Raw genomic sequence first — 23,211 nt, forward strand, 5'->3', positions numbered from 1 at the left:
AGCCGAGGCCCCGTGCACCCCTGCAGCCTGTGCAGCAGCAGCAGGTTAGGATAAATGACGTATTGCAATCCTGGCATGTAGAGTTTTGGAGAGGAGGACTCAGAGGAAAGTGTTTAGAAAGGTTTGTTTTAGGGGATCTGTATAGTAAAAGAGGTGTCAGATGATGCAAGGAGGGGTAGAGTAGGAGATAAAAGGTGGTCTGTTAGGTTTAATTACAGCAGGGAGAGTGTGTCTGAATCGGAGGTAGTTATGTATGGTGTTGATTGGTGTTGTGTTAGTGATGAGTTTTTTGGTTAGTGGTATAGGATATAGTTGTGTACTGTTTGTGGGTGATGGTGGATATGTGTGGTAGTTGGGATAGTAGGGTGTGTATGTGGTTTGGTTGGGTTGGTGGTGCATGCTGGTACATTAATCTGTGCATAGTGTTGTGCGTGGTGTACATTTGGTGTGAGTGTGTTGCTCTGTTTGTGGATGTGGATGGTGTGGGCTGGGTATTGCTAAATGAGAAAAAGGGCAGCATTTCTGGCCCTGGTCACACTCGAACAGGCTCAAACAGGCAACTACCCTTGTCCTCTCTGCCCTTAACAGGCTCAAACAGGCAACTACCCTTGTCCTCTCCGCCCTTAACAGGCTCAAACAGGCAACTACCCTTGTCCTCTCCGCCCTTAGCCTCGACGCCTGGGCTGAGACGCCCTAACCCTGGCCTTTTATAGCCCTAGTAATCAGGTGACCCTTTCAGCCAATGGGAACCCTAGCCCTAACATTATCCAATCACAACACTAGCCCTAAAATCTAGAACCAATAGGAGACCAGGACCTTACAGCCAATCTTAGCCCTAGTCCAAGCACCCAATCAGCTCAAAAACCCTGATCTCTACGTCCAATAAAGGCCTTAGCCCTGCCAGTAGTTCCAACACAAGTCCAAGCAGCCAATGGAACAGGCAGCCCTAGTCCCTACTTCCAGTAGAAAGCCTAAACCTACTCTTAGTCCCACAACTAGTCCAACAACCAATCACAGCAGAAGCCCTAAATAGCTACTTCCAATAAAAGGTCCAAAGAGAGCCCTAGTCCGACCCTACTCCCAACAACCAATAACATAGGAAGCCCTAGTCCCTACTTCTAATAGAAATCCTAAACCTAGCCCAAGCCCCAACCCTACAATGATTGAATCACAGACCCAGAAACCAATAAGAACCCTCAAATAACCAACCAATGAGGACATTAACCCTAACCCAATAGAAACACCAGATACAATCACCAACCAGTGTACACATGTGCCAACCACTAGCAGACCATATAAGGTCCCAGCGACCTCAGACAAGGTTTGCTGGCCAGGGAGTTGGAAGCTGCTTCTCCTGTTCAGAATCTCCTAGGAGACAGACCGGCTCAATCCACACTTTGGACTTCTGCAGGTAAAGGCTTCACTAACTCGAAATCTAACAATACTGTTTGAATAAAACTTTACTGCCCCTGACGACCATGATTCCTAGTTCCAGTCTCACTCCAAGGATGATTCGACCATTTTTCAGCCAGCAAAAAAGCAACCTTCTTTGAGTCCTTCTACCCCTAATCCCACATCTAAACCATCGGATTCCACCGCAAACCCTGCTCATGGGCCGCTACTGCAGAATAGCCATGATGTGCACGGAAAACAGGACTCAGAAGCCCTGCCCCCGTCTCTGAAAGTTCAGCCTACAGCAGGGCCTCCACCTCCTTTACATCCAAGGCCACAACACCTCGGTCTTCGGTCTCAGCACCAAAACAAAGACTTCCTATTTGGGAACCGAATGTTCCCCTGTTGAAAACAAAGCGTCCACCACCAGAATGCTCATCCACAGCCAATCCCTTAGCAATTTCATCTAAAGCTTGATTCGAAACAACAAAGACTGCAAATTCCGTCTGGAACTAAGAAAATATTAATATAACCAGCAGAACAACACACTACTAGGAAGCAGCTGAGTTTTGAGGAGGCTTTGGACATTCCTGTTCAACCTGTAAAGAAGAAAAGAAAGGATGCTGCAACTAGTCCATTACGCATACGCATTCCCATTCCCACCTTGCCTGTACCACAAACACCACCTACTCTACCACCTCACTCACCACATTTGTCTGAGGCAGGTAACCTATCTCCTAAATCAATAGTCGAAGAAGATCGGGGTATCCCAGATGATACACAAGATGTGGGATGCCTGGGATGATTATGATATTGAGCCTCAAGGAGACACTGCCCCTGACATATCCCACTTGCCCATCTCCTCCTTCTGATGGCTCTCATTATCAGGGCTTAATAGCACGTACAGCTAACTTCTATCAGATCACTCTAAGTAAAGATTCAGTAGAGGAGGATTTCTGTTTGAGACTTTGTCTAATGCACAGAGAGGGGCACAACATTTACCATTACTCAAGGATATGACACGTCATTCAGACAGCATTTTTAAAGACCCAGCCAAAGTGAGGATAGTAACTCCACGCTTTGACAAAAAGTACAAAGCAGCACCACCAGACCCTATTTTTTTTCTTTAGGGGTCAACTAACCCCAGACTCTCCAGTAGTGTCAAACACAAGGAAAAGGACTAACTCCCAAATAACTGGAGGTGCACCACCTCCAGAAAAAGAGTCCAAGCTAATACATGCCTCTGGTGAATGAGTTGCTGCACAAGCAGCTAATCATTGGCCAATAGCCAGGGGCTGTTTCAGGACCCAGTTCCCCAAATAATTCTAACAGATGCTTTCCTAACAGGTTTGGGAGCACATATCCACAACCTCACTGTTCAGGGAGTATGGGATTGCAAACACAAGAATCTCCATATCAGTCATCTAGAGCTGCAAGCGGTTCATCTAGCAATCAAAGCCTTCCTACCTCATCTACAAGGCAAAGCTGTCCTGATTCGAACATACAATATGACAACTATGTATTATTTACAAAAACAAGGCGGGAATACACACACTCCAATTATCTCACTTGGCAAATATGGAGGTTAGCAATACACCACAAGATTGAACTGCAAGCAGAACATGTCCCAGGGACAAGCAATCAAATTGCGGACTTTCTGAGCAGAATGCAACAAGTCCACAAATGTGAAATTCACCCAAAGGTTCTTCAACCATATTTCACAAGTGGGAGTTTCCATAAATAGACCTATTTGCAAAAAAAGAAAACACGAAATGCCCACACTTCAGAAGCAGGTATCCACACCATCAATCCAAGTGTAATGATCTATGGATAAACTGATTAGGGATATTTGCATACTCTTTTTCACCTCTCCCACTACTTCCATTAGTGATCAGGAAACTCAGACTATCATCTTGTCATGATACCAATAGCTCCAACATAATCCCACATGAGAAGCTTCCCCTCAACCCGGACATTCTCACTCCGAACCATGGAACACCAAGATATCCCAATCCCAAATAAATGAATCTTGCAATTTGGCTCCTGAAGTTTTAGACTTTGGATACTTAAATTTACCTCAAGAATTTATGAACATTCTTAAAGATGATCATAATCCTACTACAAGGCAATGTTCTGCAGCAAAATTGAAATGTTTCATTATGTTCTGCCACAAATAAGAAAGACATCGACACTCTTCTTGCAAAATAACAAACAGTTCTTTTACCTATATCATTTACAAAATGCAGTGCTGGCATACTCCTTTATAAGATTACATCTTGCAGCTATTGCAGCGTATCAACAAAATAGAAAACGCCTATCCGGGTTTAATATTCCAGTTATCAAAGCCTTTATGGAGGTACTTAAAAGGATAATTCATCCTAGACTTCCACCTTCTCCAGCATGGAACTTAAACATTGTCCTAATAAGACTAATGGGTTCACCTTTTGAACCACTACACTCTTGTCAATTGCAGTACCTTTCATGGAAACTTGCCTTTTTAATCGCTATTACGTCTCTTAAAAGGGTCAGTGAAATACAGGTGTTGACTCTTGAGGAGCCTTTCTTTCAAATACATTGCGATAGAGTAGTGCTTAGAACTAACGAAAAATCCTACCCAAAGTGGTTTGGAATTTTCATATTAATCAATACATTGTCTTACCTGTTTTTTCCTCGGAAACAAACACAGTTGCAGAAAGAGCATTACACACTTTAGATGTTACTAATGTACTACATTGACAGGACTAAATCATTCAGAAAGACAAAACTATTTCAAGTGGATAGTTATATGTATCCAAACATGCTGTGTAAAAGTGAAACAGCTTTTACCTGTGTCACCCCCACCCCCCTCCAAAAAAGCTCACTCCGCTAGGAAGATTGGAGCTTCTATGGCTTTCTTAGGAAACATTCCTATGACTGATATTTGTAAAGCAGCAACTTGGTCTATACTCCATACACTTTCACGAAACCTTCTTGTGTGAATGTATTTGCACGCCAACAACCCAATGTTGGTCAAGCAGTACTTCAAACTCTTTTTCAAACGACTGCAATCCCCACTAGTTAACCGCTGCCTAAGGAGAGGCAGTGGGGGTGACCATGTAAAAAGAGGCACTTTCCTACAGGCACTATTTAGTATCAAACGAATCAGTGCATTAAATCCAATTTGACGGGTTAAATCAAATTTAAATTCACTGGTGGGCAAAGTGCAACTTTAGAAGTTGCCACTTTACTTGCCCAAGGTTTCCAGTGCCCGTTTACTAATGTACTTAGGAATTGTCCTGCAGACCGCTTTCTGCCCTTCTGAGGAGACATGCTAACACCTCCCAGGAAACGACACAATATGGGCCTGCATGGGAGAGATTTGCTTCCTCCTTTCTGCAGGAAGCCACACTGGTGTTCGCCAAAAGATGAGCTTCAAGACAAAGTCTCCTTTATAGGGCAAATGGGTAACACCACTTGGGAGAGGGGCTGTTTTATTGTTTAGGCCGACAGGCTGGCACTGGGTACAGGAGAGTAGAAGTCAGTTGCCAAACCAGTTTCTCCACGGGTGTCTCTCTCCTTGGTAGTCACACCTTTGGGGGGTGGGGGTGGGCTAGGGAGCTCTGAGTGTCGAGAGCGGGGTCTCACTATGTCGGGAGTGTGCAGTATAGTGCATCCTGGGATTATCCAAATGCCATACTTCCCAGGAAGTGGTCATTAGGAGGGAAGGGACATGGTAGCTCAATGGCTACCAACCTCATCCTACCCTGACTGCATTTTCGGAAGATAAATATGGCACCCCTGGCAGCCAGAACTCGGATCTCAACTGACTTGGAAGAAGGAACAAAGAAGGACTGCCGTGCTGCACCGAGGGACCACCAGAGAGAGGCTGCACCGACAAGGACTGCACCTGCTGCATAGTGATGAGAGGGGAACGAGCCTGCTGTTCCTGCTCAGGAGAATCTGTCTCCAGAGCCCAGACAAGCCAAGAGAACTCAAAGGGCCATCTGACTGGCCTCCTGTTTGCAGCACAGCGAGACAACAGCTGAAGAGTCCTGCTGGGGCAAGTTGGTAGCCCAAAGTCTTCAGGCCGCTACCACCACCGCCGTGCAGCACCGAGGACCAAGACCTGATGCACAGAGTTGCACTTACGTTTGCTGAGCCCTGAAGTGCTATCTAAGTGTGGCATGATCCTGAGAGTGCGAGTTGTCGACCTAGGAAGGATTGGCCTGTGTCCGCGACAATGGGTGACTTGGAGTCTAGTTGTGACTTATCTTCGGACAGACCGTAGAGGACTTCGTGGACGTAGACGCTTCAACCATGACCCCCTCACCATTTTTGGGGACCAAGGAATCTCTGAAGGAAGACCCCCTTCTACCTCGTCCCATCAACAGCATCCTTCGATCATCTTCAGCATCCTTCATCCCTTGAATCTGGACCATTCCATTGGGATACATGCCTCGAACTGCTGAAGGACTGCTTCTTCTGTGAAGGTAACTGTTCTGGATGACCTTGCTGGTACCCCTGACTGGCTCCCTGCCTCAGTTGGTTGCCCCAAGTACTCTAACCACCGCATTGACACTTACCCAAGTTTTCTTTGAAAATGTTTCCAAATGAGCAATTTGTCGACTGTGTGTAGCGGGTTCAGCAGTAAAGGGCAGGATACGGGTCTTAGTTTTAGAAGATTTTAATTGTGCAAACAAATAGTCCGTGTATGTAGTCCTGACTGAGGCTCTTCTTGGTGATCGGCTTCGGGCAGTTCGCCTCCTCAGTGTCCTGACGTTTTTCTCCTCTCTCTGGGTCGGTCCGGGACTCCTCCTGACATGGGGCGTGGAAGGCTCCGTGGAGCTTGGTTGCCGTCTCGAAGCGTGTAAGAGAAAGGACAGAAAGGGAACATATCAGTCCTTTTGTGTGTTTCCGTAAATCGTGCAGGGATAGGGAGTGAGGGAACACCGCCCGTGACAACTCTACTACCTCCGGTGTAAACAAGGGGATGTGAAAGGAGGTGAAGTGAAGGGATACTCTACCGGAGAACTATCAAGGGACCAGGTCACGTTACCGACTCACCCTTTCTCCCCACCCAGCTTGCTATACGCCCCCCGTCCCGTACCTCTGAGAGCCACACACCTCCAGGTGTGCGGCTGGGCGGCTCGTGTTGCCGATGGCCTCCTGGCTCCTGCGCCGCCAACGGGTCGTCTCTCCTCCGTCGATGGTATTTCGGTTCCTCGCTCTTCCGACTCTCCAACTCCTGTCTCCGCCAACTCCTCACTCGACTCCGCTCTCCAAACACCACCTACGCCTCCGGTGAACAAGCACACCCCGGCGTCCTCTCTCGCGGCTCTTGACGGCGTTGGTGGCTCCTCCCACTCTCCTAGCTCTTGCCAGTTAAAGGGACCACCGTCTTCCTCCTTGTCCTGTGTACCATACTGCCCTCCGGAGTACGTCCAATCGGTGTTCTGTGAAGATAATGTTGGGGGGGGTCACGATATGAGTCCCCTAAAGAGGTTACAGAGTTCCTGGGTCGCTGAGGCAGCGGACTCTCCCCGTTACACACCACCCCCCTGGACACTTCCGCTCGGGAAGTGGATGCCTGGATAAAAAGTCAGCTCCCGTGTTTTCAATACCCTTTCGATGACACACTTTAAACGTGTAGGGTCAAGAACCATCTCATGACTCTGGCATTGTTCGATTTCGACCGGGACATCCACAGCAAGGGGGCGTGGTCTGTGTAGAGGGTAAACGGGTGGCCCTCTAAGTAATAGGCCAACTTTTCTATGGCCCATTTAATGGCCAAGCACTCCTTTTCTATTCTAGGATATTTGAGTTCTCTTGGGAAAAGTTTTCGGCTAATGTACAAGATTGGGTGGTCCAGGCCGTCTTCCCTGATTTGAGAGAGCACCGCCCCGATCCCGTAGTCTGACGCATCTGTGTGGAGGGAAAAGGGACGATTGAAATCAGGGGACGTCAGAACCGGGGGGATGTAATAATGCGATTCAGGTTGTGGAAAGCGTCTTTCATTGCGATGGTGGGTGTGGACAACACAGATTGCTTGACATGTAGTTTCAAGGTGTCGGTGAGGGGGGGAGGCTACCTGGGCGAATTGGGGTATGAACCTGCGGTAATACCCAACGAGTCCTAGAAAGGCCCTCATTTCACGCTTGGTGCTGGGGAAGGGGGTATCGGCTATCGCCCTCACCTTCTCTATCTGGGGCTCGATTAGACCATGCCCTAAAACGTATCCCAGATACTTTACTTTCTGATATGCCAATCGTGATTTCTTGGCATTTACCTTCAGCCCTGCTCTTTCTAGCTTTAAAGAATACCTGGTGCAGATGTTTCAGGTGTGTGTTCCAATCCGGACTGAAAATGACGATATCGTCCAGGTAAGCGGATGTATATTCGGTCACGTCCTTCAGAATGTTGTTCATCAGTCTCTGAAACGTGGCGGGGCCCCCATGGAGCCCGAAAGGGAGGACTGTAAACTCGTATTGTCCCTCCGCGGTTGAAAATGCCGTTTTCTTGCGGTCATCCTCCTTCAGGGGTACCTGCCAATACCCCTTGGTCAGGTCCAGTGTTGATATGTACTTTGCCTCCCCCAGTTTCTCGATGAGATCATCGATCCTCGGTATGGGATAAGCGTCGAAGGTGGAGATCTCGTTCAATGCGTGGAAATCCATACAAAATCTCCGGGACCCGTCGGATTTGGGTATCATGACAATGGGGCTAGACCAGCTGCTGTTTGAGGGTCTGATCACTCCCATCTTCAGCATTTCTTGTACTTCTTTTTGAAATGTCCTTCCTCCGGGCCTCCGGTATGCGGTAGGGTTTAATCTTGATGATCTTCCCTGGAGGGGTTTCTATGTGGTGTTCAGCTAGGTTGGTTTTGCCCGGAAGGTCCGAAAACAAGGAAGAATGTTCCCGTTGTACTGTTTGTAGGCCCTGTATCTCCTGTTGGTCCAACTCCTCATTGATTGCTAGCTGGTTCACCGTGGATCTTGGATTTTCTCCTGGGATGGGCGACACTAGGTGCACCCCTTTAGGGGGGGACCGGAGCCACTTTTTGAGTATATTAATGTGATATACTTGAGTCTTCCGGGGACTTATCCTCAACTTGTAGCTGGTGTTGCCAATGGTAGAAATCACTTGATACGGCCCGACCCACTCTGCTCTGAATTTCCGTGTAGAGGAGGGTAGAAGAACCAGTGCCCAATCGTTTATCTCCAGACGCCTCCATCTCTTTCCTTTGTCGTAAACCTGTTTCTGTCGTAGCTGGTTCTTTTCCAGGTTGTTGTAGGCCAAATCTCTTAGCTTTCCCAGCTTGGACTTCAGGCTTTGTGCATATTCCAGGGTCTTCAGGGTCTCCTCGGGCAACTCCTGTTCCCACGCTTCTCTGGTCATTTCTAATAAAGACCGTGGTTGCCTGCCGTAGAGAAGCTCAAATGAAGAAAACCCCAAACTGCTTTGGGTTTGACTACGGATTACATACAGTGCCAGAGGTAGTAGTTGGTCCCACTCTGAGCCGCTTACTTCCAGCATTTTCCTGAGAGTTGTTTTCAGGGTTGTGTTGTAGCGTTCTACCAATCCGTCTGTTTGCGGATAGTAGACGGACGTCCTTATTTGTTGTATATTCAACAGATGACGCACTTCTTTCATTAAACGGGAGACGAACGGGGTCCCCTGATCTGTCAGGACTTCCTTGGGGAACCCCACTTGTGAAAACAGTTCGAGCATCCTATCGGCTACTTGTTTAGTCGTTGTAGAGGTCAGGGGGAAGGCCTCCGGGAACCGAGTTACATAATCTACTACAACCAACACATGTTGGTGTCCTCTTCTGGTCTTCGGCAATGGCCCGATGAGATCCATTCCCACTCTCTCGAAGGGGGTCCCGATGATTGGGAGTGGCTGTAGGGGCACCGCAGGAGGTTTGGTCATGTTCTTCCTTTGGCATACGTCGCATTCTTGACAATACATCATGGTATCTTTATATATCCCGGGCCAGTAGAAGTGGCGTAGTATATTCTGGGTGGTCTTTTCGGCCCCCGTGTGTCCAGCCACCAGATGAGCATGAGAAAAGAACAACACTTGTTCCCTGAAGGAGACGGGCACCAGTAATTGCTCGGGTCTTCTCTTTGTCCTTGTCTGTATAGGAGGTCGTTCTTAATAAAAAATCTAGGGAACCGGGGTGGGTCCTGATCCAGGCTCCTGTGGGCACTTTCCCATGCATTGAAAAGAGTGAGGTCGTTACTCTAGGCGAACTGGAAACTGCGGTCGAGCACACATGGTTCTGGAGACACGAAAGCAGGGATGGGGGATTGGTTGGTTCCGTTCCGGACTCTGCTACCTCTACCTGATGATGTTGTACTGTGATGGAACATGAGAAGGAAAGAGGGGTTATCGGTACCTGTGATCAGGTCTTCTAGAAGAGAAGGCAGTACTCCTACTCTGATGAGGTGGGGATCTCCCTGTATGGGCTCCAGAGGAATGTTGGCTACGGGGTACTGTTTCACGTCGCCATGCACACAGCAGATACTAACCAGTTCCTGAGGAAGATATTGGGACTGCTCAACATGCTGGGACTGCACTACCGACAGTCTACAGCCAGAATCTAGTAAGGCCTGTATTCGGGACCCGTTTACCCTCACACTTAAACAAAAGCAGTTCCCCATCTTTGCCGAATACAGGACCGTCTTCGGGTGGTATCCCACCTCCATGGGTTCTTCGGGGGCCTTTCGTCGAGGACACAACCGGGCTATATGACCCCAATTGCCGCACTCAAAACACTGGGGACCGCTAGGTCCAGGGGTTTCTGGCTTCCAGGGTCGCGGCCTGGGGGGGTTCAGGATTCCAGTGCGGTTTCTTCTCAACCTTTGGACACAATCGAGCATGCTTCTCGGGTTCCCAGGAGGGGGTCTTGGGTTGCGCCCGGGAGAAGGAGGCCGCCATGTCTACCGCTTGTGCGGTGGTCAAATTGTGGTGTTGCCGTAACCATCTCTGGGTAGCAAACGGCAGTGCTTCCAGAAATTGTTCCAGGTACACCCTGTCCATAATCCCTTCCTTTGTACTCACACTGGGGGTGAGCCACTTATCCGCAGCCATTTTTAGTCTGATGAACAACGTTTTCGGGTTCTCCCCTAGAGGGCCCCTCTCCCTCCTAAATCGTAAACGATAAGCCTCGGCATCGAGTCCTAAATGGTCCAATATTATCCTCTTGACGACAGCATATGGCGTATCCCCATTGGGGTTCGCTATTTGATAGGCCGCCTGGGCCTCACCCACCAACAGCGGGGCCAAAAAGAAGGGCCACTTCGCCAGAGGCCACCCACATGCCCTGGCGGCTCTCTCGAAGTTCAGCAAGAACTAATCCGGGTCCTCACCCGGTTGGTACTTCTGTAGGGAGACCTCAGCCAATCCGTGGGGTACGCCTCGACCTTTGCTTCCTCCGTTTGTCATCCAGCTCTTGGGAGGTTCCCCTGCTCCGGAAGTCATAGCGGCCTTCATTATTTCCCTGTCTGCCTCTGCAGAACGGATCTGCTGCTCCATTACCCATTCCAGGTGCCCTTGTCCTTTTATCAGTTGCTGTACTACGGCTTCCATCTCTACTGTACAGATGGCAGGGTTGCCCGCATTCTCCACCACTGTAGCGGGTTCGGCAGGATACGGGCCTTAGTTTTAGAAGGTTTTAATTGTGCAAACAAATAGTCCGTGTATGTAGTCCTGACTGGGGCTCTTCTTGGTGATCGGCTTCGGGCAGTTCGCCTCCTCAGTGTCCTGATGTTTTTCTCCTCTCTCTGGGTCTGTCCGGGACTCCTCCTGACATGGGGCGTGGAAGGCTCCGTGGTGCTTGGTTGCCGTCTCGAACCGTGTAAGAGAAAGGACAGAAAGAGAACGTATCAGTCCTTTTGTGTGTTTCCAAAAATCGTGCAGGGATAGGGAGTGAGGGAACACCGCCCGTGACAACTCTACTACCTCCGGTGTAAACAAGGGGATGTGAAAGGAGGTGCAGTGAAGGGATACTCTACAGGGGAACTATCAAGGGACCAGGTCACGTTACCGACCCACCCTTTCTCCACACCCAGCTTGCTATATGCCCCAGTACCTCTGAGAGCCACACACCTCCAGGCGTGCGGCTGGGCGGCTCGTGTTGCCGATGGCCTCCTGGCTCCCGCGCCGCCAACGGGTCGTCTCTCCTCCTTTCCTCCGTCGATGATATTTCAGTTCCCCGCTCTTCCAACTATCCAACTCCTGTCTCCGCCAACTCCTCACTCGACTCCGCTCTCCAAACAACACCTACGCCTCCGATGAACAAGCACACCCCGGCGTCCTCTCTTGCGGCTCTTGATGGCGTTGGTTGCTCCTCCCACTCTCCTAGCTCTTGCCAGTTAAAGGGACCACCGTCTTCCTCCTCGTCCTGTGTACCATACTGCCCTCCGGAGTACGTCCAATCGGTGTTCTGTGAAGATAAGGGGGGGGGGTCACGATATGAGTCCCCTAAAGAGGTTACAGAGTTCCTGGGTCGCTGAGGCAGCGGACTCTCCCCGTTACACTGTGCCAATGCTGGTTCATGGTAAAATTGCACAGACTCGTTATTGCTTGAAAAATCTATTTATCTTGAACCCTCCAGTGGAATTTTTTCGGTCTAGTGTCTAAAATCTTATAAAAATACAGTCTATTTTTATAAATTGGTGTTGGGTTTCTTAAGTGTCATGTCGGATTTCTTCTTCAATTTTGTTTGTTGCAGTTTAAAGGCCCAACACTTGTTCTTTTGTGTAAGCCTTGCTGCTCAGTGCCACAGCTACTCAGGGTGTAGCTGAGGGGTTTCCAGTTGAAACCTACTGGACCTTAAAGGGTTGTTAAGTGTATTACATGGTGAGGTCGCACAACCACACCATATAATTAGGGCTCCCGGTTTTCCGTTTAAACAGATTTTTACATATAAATACAGATGGAAATCAAGTTTTAATTTGTCTGTATCTATATGTAAAAACGGGAAAATACTAGCACATTTTGCGGCACTGCCATACTCCAGGAGAGCATTGCCTCGCCATGCCCTCTTCCTGATATGCAGAAAATCGTAACTGTTCTTTCCTCTCCTTTCCGTCATTCATTCCCCTTTGAAATAGATGAAAAAAAAAGAGGAAACACTTTTGCTGCAAAAGTCTTTGTCTGACATTTTCTATTCCAAAATGCAGCCACCAGAAGAGAGAACATTTTTTGAAATACGAACAATAAATATATAACTAAATAAAACAAGACAGAGTAGTTGCAAAGTGGCCAGGTTGGTTTTATTCACACCCAAACAAATTAGCGCCACCTAAAAGAGTTTGCCAGTGAAGCACTACTTTTCTTTTCATGTACTTAGCTTTTCAAGCAAAAGCACTCATTGATTTCTGAATGAGAGTAAAAGCCTTCAGTTGTATTCCCGGAGTGTTTGCTTTTTAGGTCTCGTGCCTAGTGATGCATTGCGCAGCACTGCTCGCGCAGCGAGAGACCTCTTGGAGGGGGTTTGAACACGGCCCTAGGAATCGCGACCGCTTGTGCGGGTGCTTTTCCTTTTGGTCCAGGCTATTGGCCTTTGCGTGTGTCTTTTTATAAAAGACAGCACGCAATTGGCCAAAGACGGGCACATTGCTCCGCCAATGGCCTATTGGTGTCTATTACACGCACCGGAAGTCATGTGGTTTCAATTATCCTACCCAGACACTGGTGCGATAATTTAAACCACATGTCTCGCCTAGCGTTATTTTTTTCAAGGTGGAGACCATTCGATATAACAAAGATGACGGTGTGGGTATTATTACTTGAATTAAGGAGTACATTGTAAAATGTGACCTTTCTGATCTGATCATGTGTTGCATTTCATGTTCCGTTAGAATCAGCGGTTTCATATTTTAAGAAGTAGGATAACATTATACACGCAAGTCATCTTCAATATTTTATTTTCAATGACTAGGCAACCCGTTTGGGAGATATCTATGGCAATAATTAGTCCTACTCTAAAGCTGCAGCTTTGCTCACCCAACTTATCAACCCCAGAGTGGGCAGCTCTACTCACGTTGTCAGCACCAGCACATCACCTTCCTTGTTAACTGGTGCCCGGTCACTTACAGATGAAGGATCCTTTAAACATCCGCGACCCGTTCGCTGCTCATACTACACAACAACTGACTGTCACTGTAGTCTGAGGACCAACCCTCCTCCGCTATTCTGAACAGGCATTTACGGCTATCTTGATTACACAAATAGGTTCTTCAAAGTCCCCCAAGGCTCTGAATAGTTCACTTTGACTTGACAGAGGTATACTCTTCAAAGGCCTCCAAGAGAACTGCAAAACTCATACGGTGCCTCGAGCTACGTAATAGATGTAAAACGCCTGCCTCCTTGGGAGCATGTAAACACAAATCAGCCAATCAGCATTTTTAAATTGAGCACACTAGACCGCGCATCCCTGTTTCAGAGTCAGGCATCAACCTTGTTAGGGGTATTTGTAAACACCTGACTATATAGCTGCAGAAATGTTTAAGCCTAACCGAAAGAGGAGCAGCATCCATGCGTCAATATTGCTGGACTTTCTTCACAAGCGAGCATGGGACATGAGAGAAGAGCAACCATGATAGGTAGATGTTGGAAAATAAGAGAAACCTTTGTAGATTGTAGTCTAAATTGAATACGTATTTCTAATTAAAATGATAGTGCTAGATATATGTAAAGATGCCTGGATAACGCACCATCCGCATTTCGAGCACGATGAGCAGTCCACTGAGCTATATTATTTTATACACATCGACAGTTTCATGTATCCCATCCCATTTAGCTGTCTCGTATATTACATTGGGATATCTATCGCTGCTTTCCAATGATTTTTCTTTTCTTCACTGTTGCCACAGCTGCCTCTGGTTTTATCTGCCAGTCAACGTGGAACTTGCTGGACTTGCTCTTGTGAGCCTTTATTTACTTTTAAGATTGCTACTGCTGCCACAGCTGTTTAAAACTGGAAGCAGTGCTTTAACAAGTCCGTCTCACATCGACCGCCGCCTCGGGTGCACTTGTGAATAGTGATTCCCTCTCACAGCATGGCAATGCGGCCCCCTGAAGAGCGCGCGCTCACTGAAGACCCGAAGCTCGTGACCGTGAACGGGGCCTGCACCCAGTGTTCAACATGCAAAAGGACTGTCTGCACGCTGCCAGGTGAGCCAGTGCTCCCCCCGGCAGAACTGCATGCCAACTTTTCACACTCACCCATCTGTGCGCAGACACCCAGCACTGGTGCACAGCCCACCATGCACCAGGACACTCTAATACGAAATCGCCGTCGTTAAACGGGAGCGGGCTACCTGTACTACTGCTTTTTTTTGTAGGGCTTTTAGCGCCCCTTCAGGCAGATCTTTACCTCAGGCAAGATGGAAGGTTGGTGTAGCACAGGTAGCATGTGAAGGGCGTGGCCATTTAAGGCGACAGTACTGCACCTTCAAAGGAGCGGCATGGCTTTAACTGAGATGGGGGGGCGGCTCAAACATGTAAACTAAATGATTATGATTTCCACATTGTCACCAGTCTGTATTTTTATGTCTCTCTGAGCTTTGTTATTGCATCCACGTAAGTAACACAACACCTGACCTACACCTAAAGCACACCAGGACTATTGGCTGTGTCTTTGGTTATTAGCTGTTTAAGACCAGCATTTGCAATGCAATAGGTCTTGCATTAATAAAAGTTTTAGCTATTGGCGTTGCACATTATAAAGCAATGCCAAGAGCTCAAGCTTTCAGTAATCCGAGACCTAGTGCACTGTAAATGCTTGTTCCTAAATATTGTTACTGATTTTCAGACAGCATATTACTCTTGTCTAGTGCATATTTTGAATTGTGTTGCTTCCAGGTGTTTATAGCGGTGCACAATTGGGTTGTAGCTGAAGGCAGTGTGAGTTTCTCTCAATGGGGCAGGTTGTGGCAGAAACTGCAAGGCTCTGAGACAAATTGTTTGTGATAGCACTTTTAAGTGTATTTGGGACATTCTGCGACTGGCAACGTTTTCAGATTAATGTCTTGTATTCTCCAATTACAACCGAGTGCATTTGAGCATGGTCAATTTAAATAAATGTGGAAAAATACTAGCTGCAGCGCGGTCTTTTGCTTGTGGTAAAAATTAATTTGGATAAATACAGATAATATGCCCAAAAAATAAATATGGATAAATACAGCGGGAAATGGTAAAAAAATAAATATAATTAAACCGGGAGCCCGACATATAATACACCCCATTTCCTCACACAGCTCTCTGATGTTGGATTGGCCCTGGGTGTCTATCATCTTCATTCTCAGTGACAGAAGTGGGTTAATCTGCATGGTCTTAGATCATTTGTGAGGTTACAGTGGTGCCTCTGATTATGTTGTCTCTCCTTTGGCTGCCAGTTGTTCAGAATCAAAGAAGCATGATTTTCCATTGTGAAGTACTCTCAGCCTGGCAGGAAAGAGTAGCACATAGTTTGTCAACACAGTACTTAGTTGTTGCTTGACTCTTGTTGATGCAAGACCTTGGCGGGCCTGGATTGTATCTTCAGATCTGGAGAGTCCTCCTTCAGCATCTGTCACTTGATCAACTACATTTCTCAGGTCCTATGGGGTGAGAGAGACGTCCAAACCTACCTCGTTGACTTTGCCCTTTAGTGAGGGTGCCCATGCTTTGCAATGCTTGGAGAATTGCTACAGCATATATGCCGTCCATTGCTTGTCCTTCCTCCGTGCCCTGCAAAAGGCAGTTTAACCCCATGGATGCTCAGCATATTCCCCTCCTGTGCTGAGATTTGTTGATTCCCATGTTTCATGACGAGCTGGGCTCGTCATGAGCGTGCGAGGAGGCTACTTCATGACGAGCCCAGCTCGTCATGAGCGTGGAAGGGGTTAATGGGTACCTGGGCCTGTTGCAGGCGTAGTCTTATATCAGTCGTTTCACAAATTAAGCAGCCTGCATTTGTTTTTGTCCATAGTTTGATTGTGGTACACAGTCAGAAACTGGGACTGGTCTGTCCAAAGCAGCACACATTTAGAAGTGTCTAGGGAGAGGTTAGGGCTCTGTGTTACAATAACGCAAGCTCCCTATCACGGTATCCCAGTGGTTTGGCAATAACAATTTCAGCTTGATTGACGTGAGCCCTTCCCCATGTTCAATTGGCTTTTCTTTTCTCCCTGATGTAGTCCACCGGGAGAAGTAGCCACCATCTGCACAAGGTCAGCTTATAGAAATAGAAGAGAGGAGAGGGGTAAGGTGGGCGGATCCTCCAGTCTATCCCTCCTACTCTGGTGGGTTACCCACCATCAGCCCCGTTCCATGTGTCATTGGCATAGCTGTCTGAATTACAAATGTCTACAGTCCTACGATCCCCCATGACCTGGCTCAGCTACATCACATGGTTCAAAATCTAGATACCCCCCTGGAAGCGTTCAGCGAAGGGGAGAGTGGGTACACCAGGTCATCAGATCACTTGCCCCAGGCACGAATCAGCCATAGCTTAGGTCTTCCCTGAGCTTCAGGGCACATTCTCCCCTCGCTGTAGGGAGCAGCAGGCAATAGGCCACCTGGTCCCGTTTCTGCCCACAGCACACCCCACACATCTCACAGCCATTGTTTTGTTGAAGCCACTGCAACGTCTCTCCGTTGAGATCGCAGTAGGCACTCCAAAACTGATCTGACCTGTTAATACCTACCTCATAGAGGCAGTGATGCTGGCATTGATGAAGCTGACCATTTTGTATGATTTTTTTTTGGGGTGGGGGGAGGGGTAAATTTGTGTTGCAATTCTTTACTGTTGGTCACAAGAAAGACTTGCATTAGAATTTAAAATGCGATGAAGATGTCCAACTGAGTTGTGTTACACCATTAAATAGTACCAGGTAGAGAAAAATACATGAAACTGAGGTAAAGGATTGCTGGGGAGAAAGGAGTAGTGAGGAGAGGAAGGTCTGGGGGAGAGAAAGAGTGGCTAATTTGTAGGGGGGGTGCGGGAAGGCATGTTGAGCCGTCTTTCAGTCCATCTGCCTTTTAACATGGTGGGCGTCCACTGTATGTCGCAGTATCATGGGTGCTAATAGGTGTCTAGCGCAGGTGGGAAGAATACAGTACCCCCCACCATACCATGGCCTCTTAGTAAATTGGGAGGTGGGAGAAGGGAATTTTGTATGATTTTGGTGATTGTCTTCAGAAGCCACATGGTACAAGAGCATCTCCTCTGCAACTCTCAGGTCACCTCAACTCACTTTGCTGCCAGCCGCAATTGTTCCGTGGCCGAACCTCCCTGGAGGGGAAGCACTTTTCCCAGCTCTTAGATCTGTGCTCCAATTTACTCCTGTATGAAGTAAATAGTTTTCTTTTTAAGATCCAGTTTTCTCTCCGGTTCACTTTGCATCTCCTTAGCAATGCAGAAAGGTAATTTGTCTTACATATGCTTATATATATTTTTGAGAATTGTGTGGGACATTGAAATGTTTACATTGATTGTTCTTTTTTGGTTTCAGCTCCAAGATCGATTTAAGTTTGGGCCAGAGATGGAGACCTACGTGGATGCATTCCTTGAGACATGCAAGGATCCGGAAAAACAGCTGGCTGTTATGGTTGCATTCTCCACTCTTACAAACCAAGGCTACCCGGTGGTGCCCAGCTTTTGGAAGGTGATGAGGCACTTGCAACCAGCAGTTTTGCAGCAATATATCGACTGGCTGAAGAATATGTTTGTTAACCCTGATCTTGAATGCTGTCTTGATTTTAGCACCAAGCGTCAAAAACAGCACCAGGAACAAGATCAGACGTAAGAGACTGTATAAATATGCTTTTGATGTACAGTTGTTTTGAAACTTGCAGTCTTACATTTGGCAGGGCATTGTTGTGCTGCAACACCCATTTGCTTTCCCAGTGGACTGTGAGATAATCATGTTGCTATTCTTCCCAGTTCCTTTAAAATATTTTATTTTTGAGTTGCTAAGAGACCTAACTTCAGACAAAATAGAGTACGTACTGTTTGATTGGCATGGCAGAGAAAAGGGTGAACTATTGATCTTGTCACCTTTAAATGCCATTCATGAATCTAAAGTACCTTGTTCGGATCAGACTAGTGACTGAGCCAAAAAAGCAGATGGTTATTTACTTTTTTTCTTGCCAATATGTCTATTTTCTCTGTGATATTAAGGGAGATGCTAGGATTACTTTTTTAAATGTTGTTAGTGTTGTGTACTGATATGTATGTTTTGATGGTTGCATGATGCATTCTTTTACATTTAGACAAATGGTTTAAGGCGCTCCTCAGCAAACTTTTCCACATAGAGATGTAAAGGTTCATTCTAAATAAGCCTAGAAGATCCAGGTGTCAGTCCATCTTGACTAAGATCCTCATTACCCATTGCTTCACTTTGAATATGTGTGCCTCTGGTCTACAGATTTTGGCAATTCTTAGAGATTTATTGCTATACATTTCTGGTGGAATTCCTTCGCATCCCACGCAGCAAATTCACGCTGCTCTCCTATAAATTGGCTGTTTATTACAAACGCCAGATTTCGGATTACTTGCCCTGAAGCTTGAACGATTCCCATTTGTGGAGTGGTAGAGAGACTGCATGTTAAAATCTTAGAAGCCTGCACTCCCATCAATGTTACTCCTAGAAAATATCCTTGGTCCAAAGACCCTTCCAGACTACATGAATTGTTGTGTCCTAATCTAAGTTAAGATTGTTTTTCATTTATATGACCTGTAAAAGAGGTGGGGTCATAAACGGCGAGTAGAAGTGACTATTAATAAGGAAAGGCAGTGTGGTGGGGGTAGCATTGTCTTGTCAGGGGTCAGTGATAAGTGTGTAGAGAATTTGTATATGGTAAGTGCAAAACAAGGTAGGAATTAGGCTAGCAAATCAACAGTTTGTATTTTCATTTTAATGGTGTCATTAGAAGAGCCACGTGTAGGCTTATATTTGTAGCTTTAAGTTTTCTGACCCGGTCCCAATTTAAGGTGGTGGCTAGTGATACTTTTTGGATATATTCCTGGTTCTTAGCTTTCTAATGCCTGCTATTGGAGCTCTGCAGTTGTTTAGCCTTCTATGTTTTTTCTGACTGCTCTGTTATTAGCTATAGTGGCCTATTCAACCCCAACTATTTGCTTACTTTTCAAGAAACCAAACATCCATCAGGAAAATGAGTCCAAACATATTGATTGTGTTCATAAAACGCTTTAACATCTTGTTGATGTATAATTTAACTTCTATACCTGTCCAAAGGCGTGAACATTGCGTGTTTCGTTTGAGAAAATGGATTGTTGCCCGACTAATTGCCATCATTGAAAGCAATAATGTGAGGAAGGAGGAGCACCAAGTGATGGATATAACACGGTAAGCAGAATATTATATTTTGCTAACTAGAACATGTTGAAACGTTATTCACATTTGAACATTTCCATACACAATTGTTATGGCATTGTAGGAAGATTTTGTGAGAATCTGGGATGGCCCTCAATCAGACTGGAGGAACCATTGTTTGATTGTATCAGGATTTTGTTGGGGTGAAATTTTGTGTTAGTAAAGACAAGGTTTGTGGGGGTTACTTTGAAAGTAAAGTGGTTTTGATGCAAGAAGATCTTTGTGGCTTTTTAGGTACATAGGTAACTGTGCAAAAGCACTTTTTGTTTTTTTGTTAATTGAAGACAATCCGCTCTTTGCTCGACCAGTGTACATTTCTTTCTACATAAGCATTATACGCATGGTTGGTGTCTTATGATGCAGTGTTGTGTGTGGGAGTGCTATGTTTATACTAATATTATCTGTGTTTTTTAGGTATATGTTGGTGTGGTGAGTGACCGTACTGGTGATATGACCCTGCTTTTCCATATATATTGCTTTGGACATGGGTTGTATATATGATGGAAATCAAAGAGGGGGGAGAAGGAATGAGTGATCCTTCAGTTTCCTAAAGTTTGAGATCATCTAATCAATGGAGAAAGATCACTTGTCCTGCATAACCAGGGTATGCAGTGTTCGTTCTTACCAGTCCCAATATAACCCTCATGCACGTGTGTTAGATGGCTGTTCAAGTGGTATATCTTGGTTCTCCGCTTTCCCTCACACGTGTGTGCATAATCATCGGGTTTTTTTGTTTTATGCACCCTCCACCAGGAGGTTGTACCCTTGGTTAGGAACAGTAGTGATCAGTGATTCGTGCGATATACAGTGAGGTGAAAGGAAATTAAAAATCTCTTGTTACCAGATTTGTTCGTTTATTGGTTCTGGTTTGGAGATAATAAAATTAATTTAAAGTGAATGAGAGTGATTATGACTCTCTCACATTGTTATTTGTGAAGTAGGTCGACATGTTTCAGCCCTTGTGTGCCAGTCGGTCAGTTGGGCTTTCTTCAGGACCAATGTGTTGAGTGTAGAGAGGTCAATTGCCGTCTCTAGGTGTGAAAAGCAATACAGGTATTTCCTAGTATGCTAGTTTCCAATTATGAAGCGTTATTCATTATGGCTCTTTGAAGGTCTCTAGGTACCTGTAATAAAAAACATATATACTAGACAAGGGGTAGGGGTTTGGATTTACATTCAACTGGTAAAACTGGTTGAATTAGCCAGGAACAGTTTCCGCTAATTCTTGCGTAGCAACTAAAAAATAGCAATACTTTATCTGACCGTCTCTAACTCAAGGTCAGGGTCAACTCTCGCATCTATGGCAAAGTGTTCTGTCTTTTAACAGGTTAAATTAAACCTGTATAGTGGTATAGTTTCAATTTTCATACACACCACTGTTTCATGTCTTTCATGCTACTTGCAATAGGTTTGTGAACCATCGGTTTTTATGCCGTCGTTTTACTACTTACATCCATTCAATGCTTCTGATTTTATATCATTGTTGGCAAATAATATTTATGCGGTTCGATATCTTGCTTAGAATAATCATTCGTAAAACACACATACTCGATGTGAATCGTCACTCGTTTCAACCATTACGTCTTCATGCCCATTTGAAAACTTGATTTGTTGCCTATACATTGTTTTCCTTAACGATGACTCGTGCTCGATTAGGTAAAAGAGTGCCCCCATGTGACTCTAAATATTCAATCTCCGTTTTGTTCATGAAAGTCTGTGAGTGTCGGGAATTGTCAGGAAAAGGGCGCCTTTTCACGTACCTTTGATTTGGGTTATTATTACCTCATCGCGATTGCCAGTGGGTCAGAGAGGCCTTCTGGAAACAATAACGATTGTTTTAGAAAGAGTTTAAAGTTAAAGATACTTTATAGTTGTTGTCGGCGTCGGTTGCTCTCCTCGTATTACCTTCGGTCTCTGTCGGCACGACTTGTGCTGACTCTACCACATGGACCCGGATGTTAGGATGGAGTTCCGGGTTTGTCTAATGTTCACAACATTGGTACTGTAGCCACTGTGAAAAGACTAAAATGGTGCTCTCAGTCTGTTTTCCTTTTATGATTATTCTGTAATTATCAGATATTGATCGTGATTTGAAGTTGTTAATTTCTAAGCGATAACACATAGTATTATGTCGCAGTGTCTTTGTTGAGCCATATCATCTGTTTTTCTTTTATGCACATGGGATTTCCACTGTATATTATAGCTTCAGAGCAGAATTGTTCCTGATAATCTCTGGATGTTGGTCACATTGAGAAGTAATTCTTTTAGGAAGTCACTAAGTCTAGATATATGTATTATTGATATTGGACGACGTTTTTTTGTTGTTGAATACATCTAGTGTCTTACGGGATAATTTTGTTGAGTTTAGGATCTACTTCATATTTAGAGGTGGTTCATTGCGGAAAATCACTATATATGGATATGCTTTCATCCGGTGTAGGGCTATGATTCCAAAAGTGTTACTTGTAAATACTGCCCCACGGGATATTGTCATTAAGTCCTTCTGAGTCAGTCCTAAGTCTATGAACCCATCTTTGCTCCTTTTCAAAGAGGATTCTTTCAGCATTATGATCTTTGTTGTTGAGTGTTTCAAGGACTACCCAGTTAAGGTCATTCATTGTATGTCCTGCTTCTAGATAGTGGCTTGACATCTTGGTTGTAATTTTTTTTCATTTTACGTTACTCCTATGTTCACATAGGCGCTGCTTGACTTTTCTACAGGTCATGCCTATGTATCGTTTGTCACAGGGGCATGTGATCATATAGATCACATGACTGGTGTTACAATTCGTGTGATTAACCAGTTTCCACTTGAAGTTGGGTAATAGTTCTATTTCTTTGGTTACTCTTGTTAATGGGCACACTGAACAAGAACCACAAGGGTAGTGTCCTGTAACTGGAGGTACATCCCAAAGGAGATTAGGTCTAATTGCTGACTTTACAGGGGGTGGTCTAGTGTGGACCAGTATGTCCTTTAGGTTTCGAGTCCTTTTATTAGCAAATCTGGGTTTAGGCCAGTTTATGTCTGCTGAAGTTAGTATTCCCCAGTTCTTATTAATAATCTTCTTGATGTTATTGCTCACTGGACTGTAGGTGGTGACGCAGGTCATGATATCTGGGTGTAGTTTCTAGAAGGCTTTCCCGGTTTTGGTTCCTTGCCCTCTTCTTGCATTTGTCAATGACTCGTTGGGGGTAGTCTCTTTCTTTGAGTTTCCCACATAACTCATTTGCCTGTCCTTTATATTCTGATGTTTTACTGCAATTTCTGCGCAGTCTCAGAAACTGACTGTAGGGAAGATTCTCCCTTAGTGGCCTAGGGTGGAAACTCTGATAGGAAAGTAAGCTATTCTTGGATGTTGGTTTTTGATAGGTCTTGGTGTGTAGAGTCTGGTTTTCAGCATAGATTGTGATATCCAGGAAGTCGAACTTTGTGTTGTTTGCTGTATAGGTG

General features: G+C 45.7%; 1 protein-coding gene across 2 annotated transcripts in view; it reads left to right on the forward strand.

The window, feature by feature from the left end:
* The window catches only part of MYBBP1A (MYB binding protein 1a), a 678,288-nt gene that overhangs the window by 169,242 nt on the left and 485,835 nt on the right, over nt 1-23,211 (forward strand). For both annotated transcript variants that reach the window (XM_078679447.1, XM_078679448.1), the window contains exons 9-10: nt 17,877-18,166; nt 19,623-19,733. In XM_078679447.1, the coding sequence (XP_078535573.1) occupies nt 17,877-18,166; nt 19,623-19,733 (401 nt within the window). The remainder of the gene's footprint in view (nt 1-17,876; nt 18,167-19,622; nt 19,734-23,211) is intronic.

The sequence above is a fragment of the Lissotriton helveticus genome, chromosome 3_1, assembly GCF_964261635.1.
Source record: "Lissotriton helveticus chromosome 3_1, aLisHel1.1, whole genome shotgun sequence".
Lineage (NCBI taxonomy): Eukaryota > Metazoa > Chordata > Amphibia > Caudata > Salamandridae > Lissotriton > Lissotriton helveticus.